This window comes from Aulonocara stuartgranti (genome assembly GCF_965226115.1).
Source record: "Aulonocara stuartgranti genome assembly, chromosome: 6".
NCBI classification, from domain to species: Eukaryota; Metazoa; Chordata; class Actinopteri; order Cichliformes; family Cichlidae; genus Aulonocara; species Aulonocara stuartgranti.
Window position 1 is genome coordinate 15,601,820 of NC_138944.1, and position 16,881 is coordinate 15,618,700.

Consider the following 16,881-nt stretch of genomic DNA (forward strand, 5'->3'; position numbering starts at 1 on the left):
TTACTGATGCTAAATGATCAGATTTACTGGGTTGGTGACTATTTAAACAGTTCAGACTTTTTCCAATAACACGTCTCTGCTCCTAGACTTGGTCAAAGCTCCTCAGCAGATTGAAGTGACTCTGAGGCGTTTAGAACAAGTTCAGGGTCTTGGACAGAAACACAAAGATTACGAAATGTCTACGTGGTGTCCGCATGTGAAAATGTCATGTTTCGATGAGTAACACACTTATAAATTTGCCTTTGCTTGAAATATGTTGAAAAAAAGTAAACTGAAAACTATATTCAATTTTAATTAATAAAAAGCAGCATCCACTATTAAAGTTTCTGCTTTACACTTGAAATTCTGATCATCTAGTTTACTTTACAATGCTTGCAAAAGATTTCTATTTGCAGAATTTATTTTAAAAAAGAAAATCTCAACGGCCTGGCTCCAAAACCACAAATCATTTTTCCCCTTCCTTAACTGGACTGCATTTCATTTCCTCCTAAGTATTGTGCGTTATCACATATGACAACTGTAAAAGTATTAATCATGAAGTACTATAAACTAACTGCAGGTGGGTACTTCATGCTTTTCCATGCTTCACAAAAACAGCCGCCTGAACAGTGACTGAAACTGCTACCGAGAGTTTCAGTTCAGGTGTGAAGCGGCTTTACTGTAGTTTTCTGGCAGTTCCACAAAAATCTTCACACATCTAAAATACAAATGAATGTATATGAAAATGCCAGATGTGGTGTAGCGCTTTACTTCCCCACCCAGTTATTAGCATTTATCATTCTGAATCAAGATGGCATCAAAAAAATAAATAGAGATAAAAAATAAACATAAAAAAGCCCCATGAAGAACAGCTTTATTTGCCAAACGCTACAGTGTAATGAGAGGGTCCACGTGATACATCATTTGTGACATTTATGTTGTCAAGACTGCATGAAAGACACATTAGCGAAGTGAAACCATTGAGTAGTGTGTAAAGTTCTTCTGTGTAACAAAAATGAGAAATAAAGCAAAGTCTGAGTTTCATATGTAACATACAGTACACGGAGTCAGTTATTCTCTAAGGATTAACAGGAAAACCAACTGTAACAGCTTAAAAGCCGAGCTTAAAGCAAACTGGATTGGTCCTCAGTGTATGTGCTTACGAATGATGTAGCCTAAATGTACGTGTGTGTTGCCTCAGTCGTCCATAGCAATGTTGCGGAACAGATAGGCCATGGATTCTCCATTGTGGATGCGTCTGATCGCCTCAGCCAGGATCATACTGACGTCCACGGTTTTGATTTTTGGACACTGAAGCTTCTGGACCTCATGGGGAACAGTGTTGGTCACCACCACCTAAAAGCACAATGTACCCTTTTATTGCTGTATTTCACACAGGTACACAGGTTTTTTTGAACCACAATCTTACATTTTCTATTATTTAACAACACAGGAAGTTAAGGATAAATGCAGCTTTCTTTAGTAGTGCATTTTCAATTTTTTTGTTTGTGTGTGTCAAATGTTATTACATCTTGTAATTGCATGTTTACACATACATGTTAATAAAATTGTATTTTTCATTTTTAACGTTTGTTATGACTAAAAGCAATTCTTTCACCCCAACTCTCGAGCTTTGTTCTTTCTTAAGCTATAACACAAAACAACACCCAAGCATGAAAGCATAAAAAGATGAACAAATAAAGATTTAATATACACAAAACATTATGATTGTTAATTTCCCTTTTTGGGAAGGAATACATCTCATTAGACATATAGTAGATGGACATCACCACACACTTTATTAGCTGCAACCTGCTAGTACTGTCAGTGCGCCCCAGGGTGGCTGTGGCCACAATGTAGCTTGCCATCACCAGTGTGTGAATGTGTGTGTGAATGGGTGGATGACTGGATGTGTAAAGCGCTTTGGGGTCCTTAGGGACTAGTAAAGCGCTATATAAATACAGGCCATTTACCATTTGATTCCTACTTCCTTCAGAAGTGCCTTAGTTCTTTGTCGCATAGATTTAACAAGGTTCTAGAAACATTCCTCAAAGATTTTGGCCCATATTGATATGATGACATCTCACAGTTGCTGCAGATTTGTCAGCTGCACATCTATGATGAGAAGCTCCCATTCCACATCCAAAAAGTGCTGTATTAAATAAAGATTTCGTGGCTATGGAGGCCATTTGAGAGTATGAACTTAGGGCTGGGTGATATGGCCTAAAATCCATATCACGGTATAATTTGAAGCATGTGCGGTAACAATATATATCGTGATATATTCTTTTCTTCTGTATAACATATTTTACACACTATAAGGCACACTCAAAATCCTTTAACTTTCTCAAAAATCGACAGTGTGCCTTATGTATGAATTCTGGTTGTGCTTACTGACCGCGAACCGATTTTATGTGGCAAACGGCGCGCAGAAATTTGTCAAAAATGTTTTAGTACAACTTTGGTAAGCTATGAAGGCGCACCGCTTGATGGATTGTTGGAGCATTACGGCTGCCGTAGTCAGGAGCCTTGCGGAGCCTTGCAGTTAAAAACTGTCTAAATTCTTTCATCTTTAATAAAATGATCGGCGTTGCTGCTTTACCAGGTGTAACAATTAAGTTTAACATCCAGGCATCCATGAAAACAGAATTTATTAAATTCAACGGAGTTAGAAGTTAGCAGGAAGTTAGCTCGCTAGCTTCCACCTAAACATGATATACCATGTTCTGACTGAGAGATTTTTGAAAAAATTACAACGTACAGCTCTGCTATCACTTCCAACATAAATAAAGACAGAAAACTAAACAGCAGTGACTTTTGTAAGGTTACTGAAGTCAAACTAGCTGGTAAATAATAATGTGCTACAAACTTTTTACCACTCGATAAAAGTTCACGTGAGGGTTTCTGGTGGTTAGGGACAAATGCAATTGCATGGCAGAATATACTGCAACAACATGGGAATAGAGCAGCTGCGCGAGAATTCAGCACTAATGAATTAATGGTACAGAAGTGGAGGAAGCGCAGTTTTTGGCTTTCCCCATATTCCAAAAGTGCTTCGTCTCTTTGCTATTACTGTCGCCCGGCATAATTTGCAGATGATGTTGTTTGCAGCCGTTGCAATGTTTTCGACCAAAACAGGCACAGCTGGGTGACACCATCAACATGTGCTATCGCGGTAGAGCGGTATAGTCAAAATCTCTGCCGTTGGTCAAATTTATATCGTTTCTACCGTATACAGTTTATACCGCCCACCCCTACATGAACTCACTGTGACATTCTAGAAACCAGTTTGGGATAATTAGATACATTTGTAACAAGCAACATTAACTTGCAGCTCTAAGTATGCCAAGCAATTATTCCCCACACCATAAACATCACCACTACCCGCTTTGAAACGATGCAGAATGGAGCCACGCTTTCATGTTTACACTGAATTCTGACCCTAACGCTCCAGTGACGCAGCAGAAACCGAGGTGTAAATCAGTTTGGCCATTTTCCTTTGACATCAATAAAGCATTCTCTCCCAGAGAAGAGGAAGATGTCAGTAGATGAGCAATTTCTGAAAAACAGATGAGCAAATCTGGCACCACCAACCATTCTATCACTTAAATCATTAAATCACCTGTTTGATGCCCAGTTTGAAATTCAGCAGGTCATCTTGACCAAGTTTACATGCCTAAACACACTGAGACACGGCCATGTGCTTGGCTGATTAGACAGTAGTGTTGAATGAATGTGTGTACCTAATAAAGTGGCCAGTGAGTGCATACCTAGGATGAGACTGCTTCAAAGGTTTGGCTGTGAAATTTTTCACCCATTAATTTTACTTTTACAGAAAGAGTACAGCAGATCTCTAATGCTGATGCGTTTCCATGGACTGCTAAAAGTTAATGTCAGTAACGGGTAATTATAATCAATTATACCAAGTGCACATTATTTTACCTCATCAATAGCAGATTCTTCTATTAGTCTCGGAGCCTCTGCTGACAGCAAGCCATGTGTAGCCATGACGTAGATCTTGTAGGCTCCCCTCTCCTTCAGAATTTCTGCTGCTGCAACAAAGTCTTCCACATCGTCTATAATATCATCCTAAGAAAAAGCCCACACATACAGACAAAAACTGAATTTCAGCATTTACATTTTGGTGTAAACAAAAAGAAGCCTTTCCCCTGTAGCTTATGCAGTGGCATTACTAACCATATTTGAAATCCTTTATTGGAAAGATGATTATTTATTGTTAATTTATTGAAAATTAACAATAGATTCTGAACACGGAAAAGATATGATCACACTGCACTTTTTTATAAACCCCCCACTAAAGCTGTTTCCTACCAATACATAGATGTATGAGATGCCATTATTCAGTTAAAATAGTAGTTTTAAGATAATCACATAAAACTTAGAGCTCTTACAACAATGATGGCAATTCGGCCTCCTACGTCGCCAACAACACTGATAGGGGGCTTCTCCTTTGCCATCATCACTAAAAGACACAAAAATATTAGCATTGCTCTCTGGAAAAAAAGACGGGTCTTTTCTTTTAACCCAAATCAGAGGAAGCTTATTGGAATGAAGTAAAGTTAATGAACATTTGGTGAGAAGGGATTTGGTTAAAACCTGCAAACACCATGCAGACAGCTTTAACCCAATAAGCTTCAGCTACCACAGTACCATTCAAACTGTTAAGATTTTGGCAAAATATATAATTCCACAGTTTTCACATTTGTGCTTCCAACTAAATCCAAACCAAGACGTACAGCTGCTTTTGGTACAGTGGTAGATATGACTGCAGAACTGGGTTTCCCTTTGAAAACAGACCAGAATCGATTCTTATTTGTAATCCAAAACACTATTTACAACCATAAGAATATAAAAAGGTTCATCTTGGAGATTCACTAAGGGTCATCGGAAATTTAAGTTGCTCAACCCAAACATAACATTAAAATGTACCTGAAGGGATTTCAAGCAACAAGTGATTCAGGTCTAGAACTCAACACGTCTTATTTGTTGCGTTTCCCACGTGGAAATCCCAATAATGTCAAAAATCAGATGTACAAAGGCTACTGTGCAAAATATACATTTTAAAATAGTTATTTCTGGATTGAGAAGGAAGTCATGAAACTAAAGTCTTAATACTATTTAGACGTTTTGGACAGAAAGAATCACGCAGAATCTGACACCTAAAACTCAAAAACAGAAACTTGAAACAAGAGGATGTAATCACAGTGCAAAACATAACTATCAAAGGGTGGTGTTATTGTTTGTCAGGATTTCTTTCACGTTAAGCAATAAATGAACAATAGTTTTGAGTTAACACTAAAATGCTAATATGCCTAGAGCAGGGGTGGGCAACTCCAGGCCTTGAGTCCCGGTGTCCTGCAGGTTTTAGATGTGTCCTTGGTCAAATACAGCTGATTCAAATTGCTAAATGGCCTCCTCAACATGTAATGAAGTTCTCCAGAGGCCTGGTAATGAACTAATCATTTGATTCAGGCGTGTGTTGACCCAGGGTGATATCTAAAACCTGCAGGACACCGTCACTCGAGGCCTGGAGTTGCCTATCCCTGGCCTAGAGGCTTTTCTTCAGCCCATAATTTAATACTTTATTCATAATATCAGAAATTTAAGAGTTTCTCACTCGGGTAACGATTATTAATTTTATAAGAATCGATATTATTTTAACAGATGATGCAAAAACGAAGGCTTCCAGCAATTACCATGATCACTCATGAGACACTGTGGCTCAAAGATGAATATCAAGACAGTGCATTTCACTCAGTGTATGTGAAATTCACTGTAAATAACTTTGTAGGTCAAAAAATGACTCACAGTATTTAATGTTGACATGGTATGGGGTATAACCCTTCTTTTGCTGCACCAACTGGTTTCATTAACGTCAATTTGAAATGCCGTATTCATCTTTCAGAACAGTGTGTGATAGGAAAAAATAGTGATTTAATCCTAAAAAGAGGAAAGCTCATTCAGGTTCTACAGGTGACCAGCACCACTTAGAAGTGGAAGCCTTCAGCAACTCACTGTCACTCCATGCAGGGAAGCATAAACAATCAATAGGAGGCAAGAGTGGATTCAGGCAATATTATCATACTTGGAAGCTCTATCCCAGGGAATGGGACCTGTCTGCTGCTTGCTGTGGAAAAGGATAGGATGGTACAAAACATTATGGCATGGTTAGACAAATAATTAAATTACCCCTCCCAAAAAATTATTCTAAAAACTCAGAGCAGACTTAGAAGGTCTGACATTTTATGTAATCAATGCAAAGTGAAATTGGGGGAGATGACATAAGAAGAGTCAGATTCAGCCCTTGCTGGAGACAGCAAAAAGATATTGCTGACATATTTCCAAGTTGAGGCGGGAGAACGGGGGAGATGGTTTAGCTGGAAGGAGAGTACATAGGGTGGAATGAGATGAGGGAAATAAATCTGGCGCTGAAATGAAGGAAGCGACGGTGGCAGGTAGCACCTGCAATATTTCACAGGTGGTTATAACAATGTCTGAGGCAGAGCTGGCCTGCAAGCTTTTGGGAAAACGTTATATTCTTACTGAAAATGTCATGTTTGAAAACACAATGTTTTAAACCTGAAATATACCATTGAGTTAGTGGTCAAAATAAATAATACGCAATGGGAGAGCCTCTCAGTCAGGACTCTGCCAGCGCTGTTTTACAGGGCAGCTCTCATGATTATTATGCACACGAAGGTAAGAATTGAGGAAGTCAAACATTAAAAGAACACTGCTGGTGTCTTGGCAAAGAATCAAAACAGGAACAGGGAGCTTGTGGAAGCTTTCTAACAATCAACATGAAAATAAAAATGAATTTTTCTAAAGACAGACAGTAACAAAAAACAGAGTTAGTAATAAAACAGTTTCCTTTCTCAGTAAAATTATAATACCTGTAAATGACCATCAAGGCTTCAAGAAAAAAAAAGAAAGAAAGAAAAGCAACAACAACAGATACAGATAGGTTTGCGCCATTTATCTTACATGGTAGCTCCAGGCCAGTGTGTCCTGTGATAGCACGAGACAAAGGGGGAGAATGTCGACCATCAGCCATATCAGACTCTGAGTGGTGGGCCTCTCCGTGTATCACTGCCAGCCCAAGTCGCAGCCTCTCAGCATAAGACTGAGCTCTAGGACAGACAAACATGCAGACACACAATGTCAAAGAAACTGACAAAAACAACACATAAAAAATACACAGAGAAAAGAGAGCAGAAAGAAGTTTGCAAAGGACAGAGATTACACCAACAAAGAAAAAGTGGTATACTGAAAACACAAAAGCACAATTAGGAGGCCATACAAGCGTTAGGCATTCTTTTGTTTCTTAATTTAGTCTCTAGCTTGTCCACACTTTCACTTTCAGCTCAGTTCTTCTTATTCCCATTGCTTGAAAGTTACTATAAAAAAAACCCCTAGAGCACCAAGATCGTTAACATGTATATTGCATTTATAGTGTTGGGAATTATTTTTATAACATTCAGATCCTTACAAGTCATATATGTGTAGTAGCTGATCACAAAATGAACATCGACATTAAGTCTTTGTTATGTGTATGTTATCATTTGCAAATAAACTTTGCTAAACAATTTTAAGTGCAGTGGCACATGGGGGTTACTGGAATGTGCTGTCATGCATGTCTTTAAACAAGTAACTGTAATGCTAACAGAGCCTGTAGGTGATTGCTTTGTCTTGCACAATTAATATGTAGCATGCAAAGAAGAACCATAAATATTAGGGGTGCAACGATATTCGTATCGATATTGAACCGTTCGATACAGTGCTTTCGGTTCGGTACGCATATGTATCGAACAATACAACATTTGTAATTTATTTTATCAATTTTCCTTCTGACGATGCTGTCTGTGTTGAGCGCTCAGTGAATCTGTGTTCGACTACTCCGCCTAGGCTGCACTGTCGAGCGCAGATCCACTGAGCGCTCAACACAGACAGCATAGTCAGAAGGAAGAGCGCAGGGCAAGCTAGCGAGACAGAAGTTAAGCTCTACTTGCAACAGGCAAATTGAACCTCATTCAGATCTGGCGTTTGGAATTATTTTGGGTTTCATGTGACGTATGACCCTGAAGGTAAGCGAGTCATGGACTAAAGTAAAACAGTATGTTGGATGTGCCATGCAATGCTCAATTACATTGGTGTGAACTAGTGTGTTAGCGCAGTTAGCTCGTTAACGTGTTGGCCATCTAGCCCCATGCACGGGGCGATCGGCGGTAGCTCGTTAACGGAGATTTGCCGTGTTGTGGCGTTAAGGTCATTTCAACGAGATTAACCTGAAAGCACTAGTGGGAACACAACGAATATGACTGCACATTTACGCCGACATCATCCTAGTGCAAAGACAAGTGGAAGCAGACAAAAAAAAGCAAGCATGCTACTAACTTTAGCAGAGTCATTTAGACAGCTGTTAGCACATGATTCTCCTTATGCTGCTGAGAATATAGCCCAGAAGAAGCGGATAGTATAGCTTTTATTTTGGAAAGAGCCATTTCTCTGTAATAAACTCTCTTTTCCAAAGATGAGTGATTCCTCAATCAGATACAGGGCTTGCAATATCGCTAGCCCGACGTCCTGGAGCTAGCGATTTTTTTCAGTCGGGCTACCCTGCCCGTCGGGCTATTGTAGGAAAAATATATGTCAATGCTTTTGCATTCTTTTGGAAATGTAGCTGGGTAATTATGTCATTGGCATCGGTGAGCCACTGTCAATATGTGACATATTGAAATCGCGTTTGAATTTGCGCTTGTTTTTTTTGCTTTCACTTTGCAATCGTGCGAACTGTGTATAGAGAGCGACAGCACTGATCTGTGAGTGATGATAATTTGTGCACCAATTCCTCTGACATCGTCTTATTAATCGTTAGCTTACTATGCAAACATGACAAGTGAAATCTCCCGCAGCTTACACATGTGAGAGGTTGATCGCGCAGAGAATCGCTGAGCTTATGTGAGTGAGCGTGTAAAAGCATTTCAGTTCTGCTGAGCCAAATAAGACAGGTCAGGGTGAAGAAGTGACAGCCAAAGAAAAGCTTACCACAAAACGGAGAAGTTATGACAAATCAGACTATAAGGCAAAAAGAAAGTGCAGCTTTATGGTTTCATGGACAAAAGAATTTCTGTGGCTGCGATATGATGAGCTAAATAACCAGGGCTGCACATAAGTGGTCCGCAGGTGTGCATTCGCTGTCAAAATAAAAAACACGCACAAGGGTTAGGGTTAAATTTAAAAACTGTACTTTTGAGTTAAAATATATATTTATAATTTTAATAAATGACAAATTAAAAATGCATGAACATTTTTTTGTATCGAAAAAATATCGAACCGTGACACCAAAGTATCGAACCGAACCGTGAATTTTGTGTATCGTTGCACCCCTAATAAATATGTTTTAATATTACTTTCTTAAATTAGCATACATGCCAGTATGTTCATACATGAGCAAAGCAATCAAATGGTGCAGGCCCACAGTGTTAATAGCTCCGAAACCTATGATTGCTATGATTGGTAAACCTATGATTAGTGATTTTTTTTTTCTTTAACAAAAAAAAAAAAAAAAAAAAGGATGTCATGTTCTGTGAATGCAACTAACAGCAGTCATGATTTAATAAAGCTACTACACAATTCAGTCTGTGACAATGGCAAAAACTGTGGAACGTGCTTGCTCTGAAGAGAATTGTGCACAGTGCATGTAGTGAACACCTGAAACATTAAGAAGATCATAAAAGGATGAAAAGGTTTCAATAGGTTAGTTATGTAAGCTGCTTACTGGACTAGCTTTCACAGTATATTAACAGAAGGACCCACACACCAGGCAGGCCCCTATAGGGACTTTAGTATCCATGTGACTTTGAGCACAAGACTCAAGTATGAGGAAGAACCTCGTGCTTGAAAACATCCTACAGTTTATAAAAACCTGGCTGCACCATTAATTCAGTTTTTACATTTTGAGTACTAAGGTGTGTGTGTAGCTTTTATCTGATTTTTTTCTAGCTCACAAAGGGTAACACTTTAAGGCAAAAAAAGTCAAGAGAAACAGCTTTCCAAGCTCCTTAGACAAGAGAAACAGTACTAATGCATTTCATAATAGCAACTTTAAAGATATCGGCATTGTCAGACTTGCCAAATTACCTCTTAGCAGCCGAGGGGGACTTTGCAACAATGACAGCATTTCTGTAATTTGGGATCTGAAGAGAAAAAAAAAAACACTCTTGACCTCTAACCATTTATACATAACAGTAAAACACTATTTGTGTGTATGTTTGATGAGGAGGCACATCTTGTTGAGCCTACGGTATAAAGCAACCTAACCTCCTCTTGAATGTACTGGATGAGGAAAGGGGAAGCTCTCAGGTTGTCAACAGGGAAGTTAAAAAAGCCTTGGATTTCTTTCTGGTGAAGATCCATAGTGATGATGTGAGTTAGCCCTGCAGTACAAACACATAACATATGTTTATGTGTGTGAGATTATATAGTTTCAGAAATGCCTGTAGCATGAAATTAAAGCTCTTCAAGATTGGTGACAGAAAAATAACATTTTGATTTGTTTATAAGTTGATAGCTTCGCAAATTATTAAATCATTGGTTTTAAGCACAGTGAACTAAGACAACTGAAATAAGCAAATGGAATTAACAATAAAAAGGTAGGACGTTTTGTAAAACAATACATTTACATGTACAGTTTCTTACATCCCTAAGCCTGTACATACTGCACAAATTTTGAAACATTTGTCGATTTCACAACTTCTAGTGGCTGACTTATAATCACACAGGAAGATTGTTTCTACCAACTTGCTGGTATTTGTTTGCCATTTGGCACTTTGGAAGAAGCATAAACAGTATGACTGAGCAAGACCAGGAACATACTGAAAAACTAGACACTGAATAACATTCTGGCAGAAGACCATCCTATGAATCCTGCAAAAACACTAACTGCTATAGGTTATTGTGCTAAAAAACAAACATGAATGGAAACAGGCAACAAAGTATCACGTTTATTCACCTTTTGACTTTTTTTTTTAATTTACATTTTCAACCATTTTAAAAGGTCAACAAATCTTGTCTTCAGGCCCAGTAAGCAGGCAAGACAAGACTCCTCCTCGTTCTCAAGTTATCGCATTCAAAAACATGGGTGTCCACGCCACCCGCCTAGCCAGCAGGATGACGACAATCCCCCGCAGGCCTTTTACGGCTGAGGAGTAAAAACTGAGTCAGACTGGGAAAAAAAAAAAACCAACTAATTCAACCTGGTCCTGATAAAGCATCACTACTAAAACAATATTAACTATTCAAGCTACAGTTATAATGTACCTCCCCTCCTACTTTTAGTGTCATTGACTGTTTGTTGACTTTAATCTGCACTTTCTTTTACTGGGTATAAAAAAACATGATGACAAAGGAATTGAGAACAGCGTATATACCAGCTTTAGCTAACATGGATGCTAGCAGCTTGCAGACAATGGAGCCTCTCTTCCTCATCTTGCACTGCTTGCTGTAAGGAAAGTAGGGAATGACCCCGATGATGTTCTTGGCACAGGACGTCTTTAGGGCATAAGCCATAACAAGCAGCTCCATGACAGCTGTGTTGACATCTCTGAGCAACACAACATCAAAAGAAAGAAAGACATAAGAGACCATATCAGGTGCCACGGACTGTAAGGTACGGGTATGGAATATTGAATCTAGGGACAAAAAATACAGAACGATGCTTTATAATTATGAGATGAAAGAGACTGTTCGGTCTGCCATTAAACATTTGTTTGCAAACATCACGTCCACAGACAGTGCAAACACCACTGTATCTGAACAAAGGTTCACTTTTTTATTTTATTTGCATCGTTTACAAATAACCTGCACCATCGAAACAGGTTTTTCCTGTGAACCCGGAGAGAAGAACAGCTTTAAAAGTCAGCTAACGTAAATGACAAGTTTGACTCAGGAAAAACATTCGCACGTAAGAAAAGGTCTAACAGATGATCTATAGTAACTACAAATCAAAACTGTGCTGTGATGACGACTGTCAGGAAAGTTATTTATATTATTATTAGACCAGTTTGACTACTTTTGTTTTTTGTTTTTGATGGCAAGACACAACATGTAGATAGGCAGGTGACTTATCTGCTGCCTCTGTGCACACTCAATAGGAGAAGCGCTAGAACTCGACAACACTGAATACCTCTGGTTGTTTTTTTAGAGCCAGTCTTTTTGTCATAGCAAAAGAATGACAAACAAGGTGGAAAACTCACCTCACATGACATGAAAAGGCAAACTTAACTGAGTCACAGCACAAAAATAGATATGCTTCGACTCCTGTTAGAATTCCTAGTAACTATCTGAGGTCATATCTAGATTTTAAAAAGCTGGCCATGTTATTGTGTTGCATAAAGGGCACGTGCTTATAACATTAAACTTTGAAAACACTCTGAGTTCAGTAATAAAGTACTTTAGAACATTAAATAAATAGATTAAGAGTTGTGTCTAATCAGAACTTTATTATTTTATCAAAGCATAAAGTTGTCTTAGCTGATGTGTTTACAGTTAATTGGTCATTTACATATCCAACAGAAAGTGATACATTTGCACTCATTTGGAGTCATCTTTTTCGGTTCCACCTAATCCAGCCAACCGTTCACTCTCACTTCTTGTAAAACATATACATTCACTGGCCACTTTATTAGGTTTGCCTAAGCATCTCAACAACTCAATGTCATGCAGACATGGTCAAAACCAGCTAACTTTTCAAGCTAATCTAAGCTTTTTTCATTTGTTTGTCCTTTTGTTTTTTCTAGCTCAATATTGGTGTCGCTGGATGATAGACATTTAAGAACACCAAATACTACCTTTAAAAGATGAATCATTTTTCTTTTTTTTTGCTAAAGACATCTGTCTCACCTGGGAATGGTCTGAATGATAAAGATGTCTTGTCCACGGACGGATTCTTTCACATCCACTCTAGTCTCTGAATAAAAAGCACAGTTTTTATGTATTCATGAGTTACTGTGGCAACAGGAAACCATAGTTCATTAATATTTGACATTAAATGCTTGGCCTCACCTGAATCTGACTCTTGATAAACCACTGACTTGCCCAACTCCACCCCCAAACGCCTGGGGGGAAAAAAAAACAGAGTTAAAAAAACATACCTTGGTGTACTGCACTAACTGAAGCGTGTAAATATTATTTTTGTACTAAGACACTATTTTCTGCCCAGCAGTTTGATAGCTCTCCATCTGAAGAACTTCAAGAACTAAAGTTTAAAATTATTACATTATTGTGTGGAAATAAACCTTATATTTTGGCTATCAACATCGTGTGTGTCAAAATCCATTTATCTAGGTGAAATGATCAGTTTCTTAAATGATTTTAAGAAATACATTTAATTAACAAATAATTTTGGTCACTGATAACTGACCTTTTCTATTTTCTGATATAAATTTAGAAGTTTGAACTTACTGGTGAGACAAAATTTCTTTACTTGCTTTATCCCCCTGGATCACATCATAAAAATTGTACTTTGTTTCTTTACCGTTAGTCTCAAAGGTAAACACCTCAATTTGGGCTCTGATAAGTTGGCGGTTCTTAAAATTTTTTTTTAGAAATCTTAACTAGAAGCTATTTAGGTCAAAAAGCAACAGCCAAAATGCAAGCAGAGAACCCATCAGTCTGTACTCTACACTGCTGCCTCACCCTGTTTGCATTCATAAATCTCAGACTTTTTCAATTTTTTGTTATGACAGTACCATAAAGTAGCCTAATCAAAACAGGGGATGAACATATGGGACATTTTTTCCCGTTCATAGAAAGATATATTTGTCTAACCAGGGAAGGTTTCAAGCATGTTGTTTTCCTTTCATCACATCCAGGGAAGAATAAAAATAAGGATGCTTTTGTTCCAGTCGTATTCACACCCAGCCTCTGAGTGCACGTTAGCATAAATATTCAGTACAGTATTCATTAATATTTTTCTCTCTATTTTCTCTGTTGTTTTTTAAAACCTTTGCTCCCCAAGAAAACACAAAATGAAAACGCAAGCATAATCTGGCTAAAAAAAAATCTCCTGCAACTTTGCCAAGCACTGAAAACTAAGAAACCTTGATTCTTTCCCCTCCCTACTGGGTGGGAAGTGAAACTTCCATCTGGCTATCTAACAAGGCTACAGGAGCAAAAAAACAAATAAAACAAAAACAACAAAAAAATAAAGGATGCTTTCAAATTACAGTAAGAGAACCACTTGTTTTTAACCAAAAGAAACACTGCCTCGTGTACATGCTCTATGAATCACAGCCAATTAAGTATTTTGCCTATCACAGTAATACCCAGTAGTAAATCTATACCATGCTTACTTCGAAGACAGACCTGGATCTGAAAAGCATACTCCCTTTGTAACAATGATTACCACTGACAGGTTTATCTCTCATTGCAGAAAAAAAACAGATTTGTCATTAGCTAATAAAAAAAAAAACTTCACTGTACAGTGCCGTCCTCAGTGTTTCGTTACTATGTAATAGCACTTCAAAATAAAATGATTTTTAGGAAAAGTGGCAGGTTTGGTTATGTTGACCATTGAGGTACATAAATTGGACCATACATAAATTCAAGTTTTACAGCCAATAAGCTGATTAAATAGTTACACAGCATGCAGTGACATCTGGAATCAGTTATCAAAAAGTAAGATAGGCAGTTTAGTTGAAGTAAACATCAATACTTTTGCAGATTTACTGTCACATCTTCAGGTACAATGAGGTGATGCATATCCACTTAATTGGATTTTCTTAAAATGTTCAGTGCAAAGTCTTTTTTTAATCTCCGTTTCTAAAGCTTTTATTCTTTGGTTCAGTATTTGCCATAAAACTTGAAGTGTGTTAAAAGGATGTTTTGAACATGCATTACGTAATGTACGAATGTAGGCCATGTACACTGGGTCACACTACGCTGAGCAGTAACACCAACATCTTGTGGCGAGAGTAGTGTGATTGTCATGCCTTGGTCCACAGTTTTCACAATAGTGATTGTTTTTGTCGTACTGAATTAAAAACAACGTAAAGTCACACGCGTGCAGCTGTAACGTGGTGTTTTGACAGAGACTTGGCTTGCTAGCAAGGCCATGTCAACATCACACACGAATCAACATGACTGTGTACTCATCGTTATTAAATCGTTAAATATGTTGCAATGACACGAACACATTTAGTCAACAGTTATTAATTTCACTTACTCTGTTATCTTCTGGGCCAGCTCGGTGCATGCGGTGGAAGAGTTGGCAGAAAAAACACGGTAGCCACCTCTGGCAATGTTCATTTTCGTGTAACCATAGGACAGCTTTGGGGACTGAGACTGAGAAACCAAAGACCTGTGACCCCCAAAGCGTCTAACTGGCATGTTGGTTTGGACTCACTGTGGGCTCTGGTTTTGTTTATCTTAAAGTGCCCAATTTAGCTGAAAACCGACTACTATACTTGAATCTAGTTCGAGCACGTTTGAGATCTCAGCCTTGCGGACGATTCTTAAATTAATAAAAATACAATAAACACTAAAACGCTACAACCAAAAACACTGTACATACGCTACACCAACAAAGAGCACATGCTCCACGTGTAATGTGGATGCAACGCTAGCGTTAGCGAATCAACGACCACCCACAAATCGCCAACCGCCACAGAAACCCCCACTCTACCACAGTCCACAGCAGATGGAAAGCTGAGCTCTCCGTTTCCATGCGGTCACTTACGTTGTGACGCATTCAGAGCAAACGCGCTGCTTTTCGAAACTATTAAGGGAACTGAAAGGTGCCAAAAGCAGCCTTGGGTACAGCAACAACCCGCTACTGCAAACACGTCGCCCGGATAATTAAAACGTAGCTGCGTTAAAACTTTCTGTATCTTAGCCGTCGCAGTAACAAAAAAACGCCACGTGCACAAGCTCATTGGATGTGGGAAAGTCGCGACTGACAGCTGGAGGCCCAATCAGAAAGAAGTTAGAAATAGCAGGCGTGCGTGATTAAATTTTTAACCAATCAGAAACCGGGATTCGTATTACCTAAAATTAAAGCGCAACGGAGTAAAAAAAGAAATGTGGTGGGAGCTGCGGGGATTGGTTTACCCCTCTGTCCCTGCACTGGACTGCAATGGGAAAAAAAAAAGATTCTTGCTTTAAATCGTATGAGACAACGCTGGAGCGAGTGAGTAATCGCTCGGTGTAAGGTGCAGTACCAGCAGATTAAAATAGGTTTAAAAAGAAAGAAACAAAAAACGCCCTCTGCATCAAATCATTTACAAAATACTGAGTTTTTAAGTTAATTTTACATTTCTACTGAAAAACATGTAATTTTACGATATTTTTTTAGCCTCTTTAAAAAGATATTTTTATTAATCCACATATTTTAGTACATGTGTGCAGGTGTACAGACAAGTTACTGTCTTAGACAAGATAATTTCCCCATGGAATAAGTTTGTGTGTGTGTGTGTGTGTGTGTGTGTGTGTGTGTGTGTGTGTGTGTGCTATTGCCTCCTGACAAGGTCTGCATTTGAGCTCCATTTTAATAAGTAAAACAAAGGAAAGAATTCATTTCTGGAAAATGAGGAGAAATACAGAGAAACATGTTACCTAAAAGTGACCACCCTCATCACTAGTAGTTACACAACAAGTCTAGTAAACAGTCTGCAAATTTGTGTAACATTTCCTAGTAAACAAAACCTTGCATATAATGGGAAAGTAGCTTGCTCCATGTGAGGTCACACAAAAAGGTCCTTTTTTCAAGACCTAAGATGTTCCACCTCATGAGTTTAAATATTTAGGAGATTAATGTATGATGATGATGAATCACTTTATAACAGCACTATGACATGTAGTACATTTGATTCTAAAAAATACTGT

At 38.3% G+C, this 16,881-nt stretch overlaps 1 protein-coding gene across 2 annotated transcripts; it reads right to left on the bottom strand.

Annotated features, from left to right (window-relative positions):
* Window positions 1-836: 836 nt before the first annotated feature.
* Window positions 837-15,956, bottom strand: LOC309708612 (phosphoribosyl pyrophosphate synthase-associated protein 1-like). Of its 2 annotated transcripts, XM_082536814.1 has the most exons (11): window positions 15,224-15,956; window positions 13,063-13,115; window positions 12,901-12,967; window positions 11,430-11,602; window positions 10,321-10,436; window positions 10,141-10,196; window positions 6,985-7,130; window positions 6,086-6,127; window positions 4,392-4,462; window positions 3,922-4,068; window positions 837-1,335 (listed from the first exon to the last, which is right to left on the bottom strand). In XM_082536814.1, exons 1-11 carry the CDS (start codon window positions 15,385-15,387, stop codon window positions 1,177-1,179), a joined length of 1,194 nt encoding a protein of 397 aa, XP_082392940.1. In that variant the 5' UTR covers window positions 15,388-15,956; the 3' UTR covers window positions 837-1,176. The 2 variants fall into 2 exon arrangements, with proteins under 2 accessions (XP_082392940.1, XP_082392941.1); XM_082536815.1 differs by lacking the exon at window positions 6,086-6,127 and having other exon boundaries at window positions 15,224-15,955.
* Window positions 15,957-16,881: the final 925 nt, after the last annotated feature.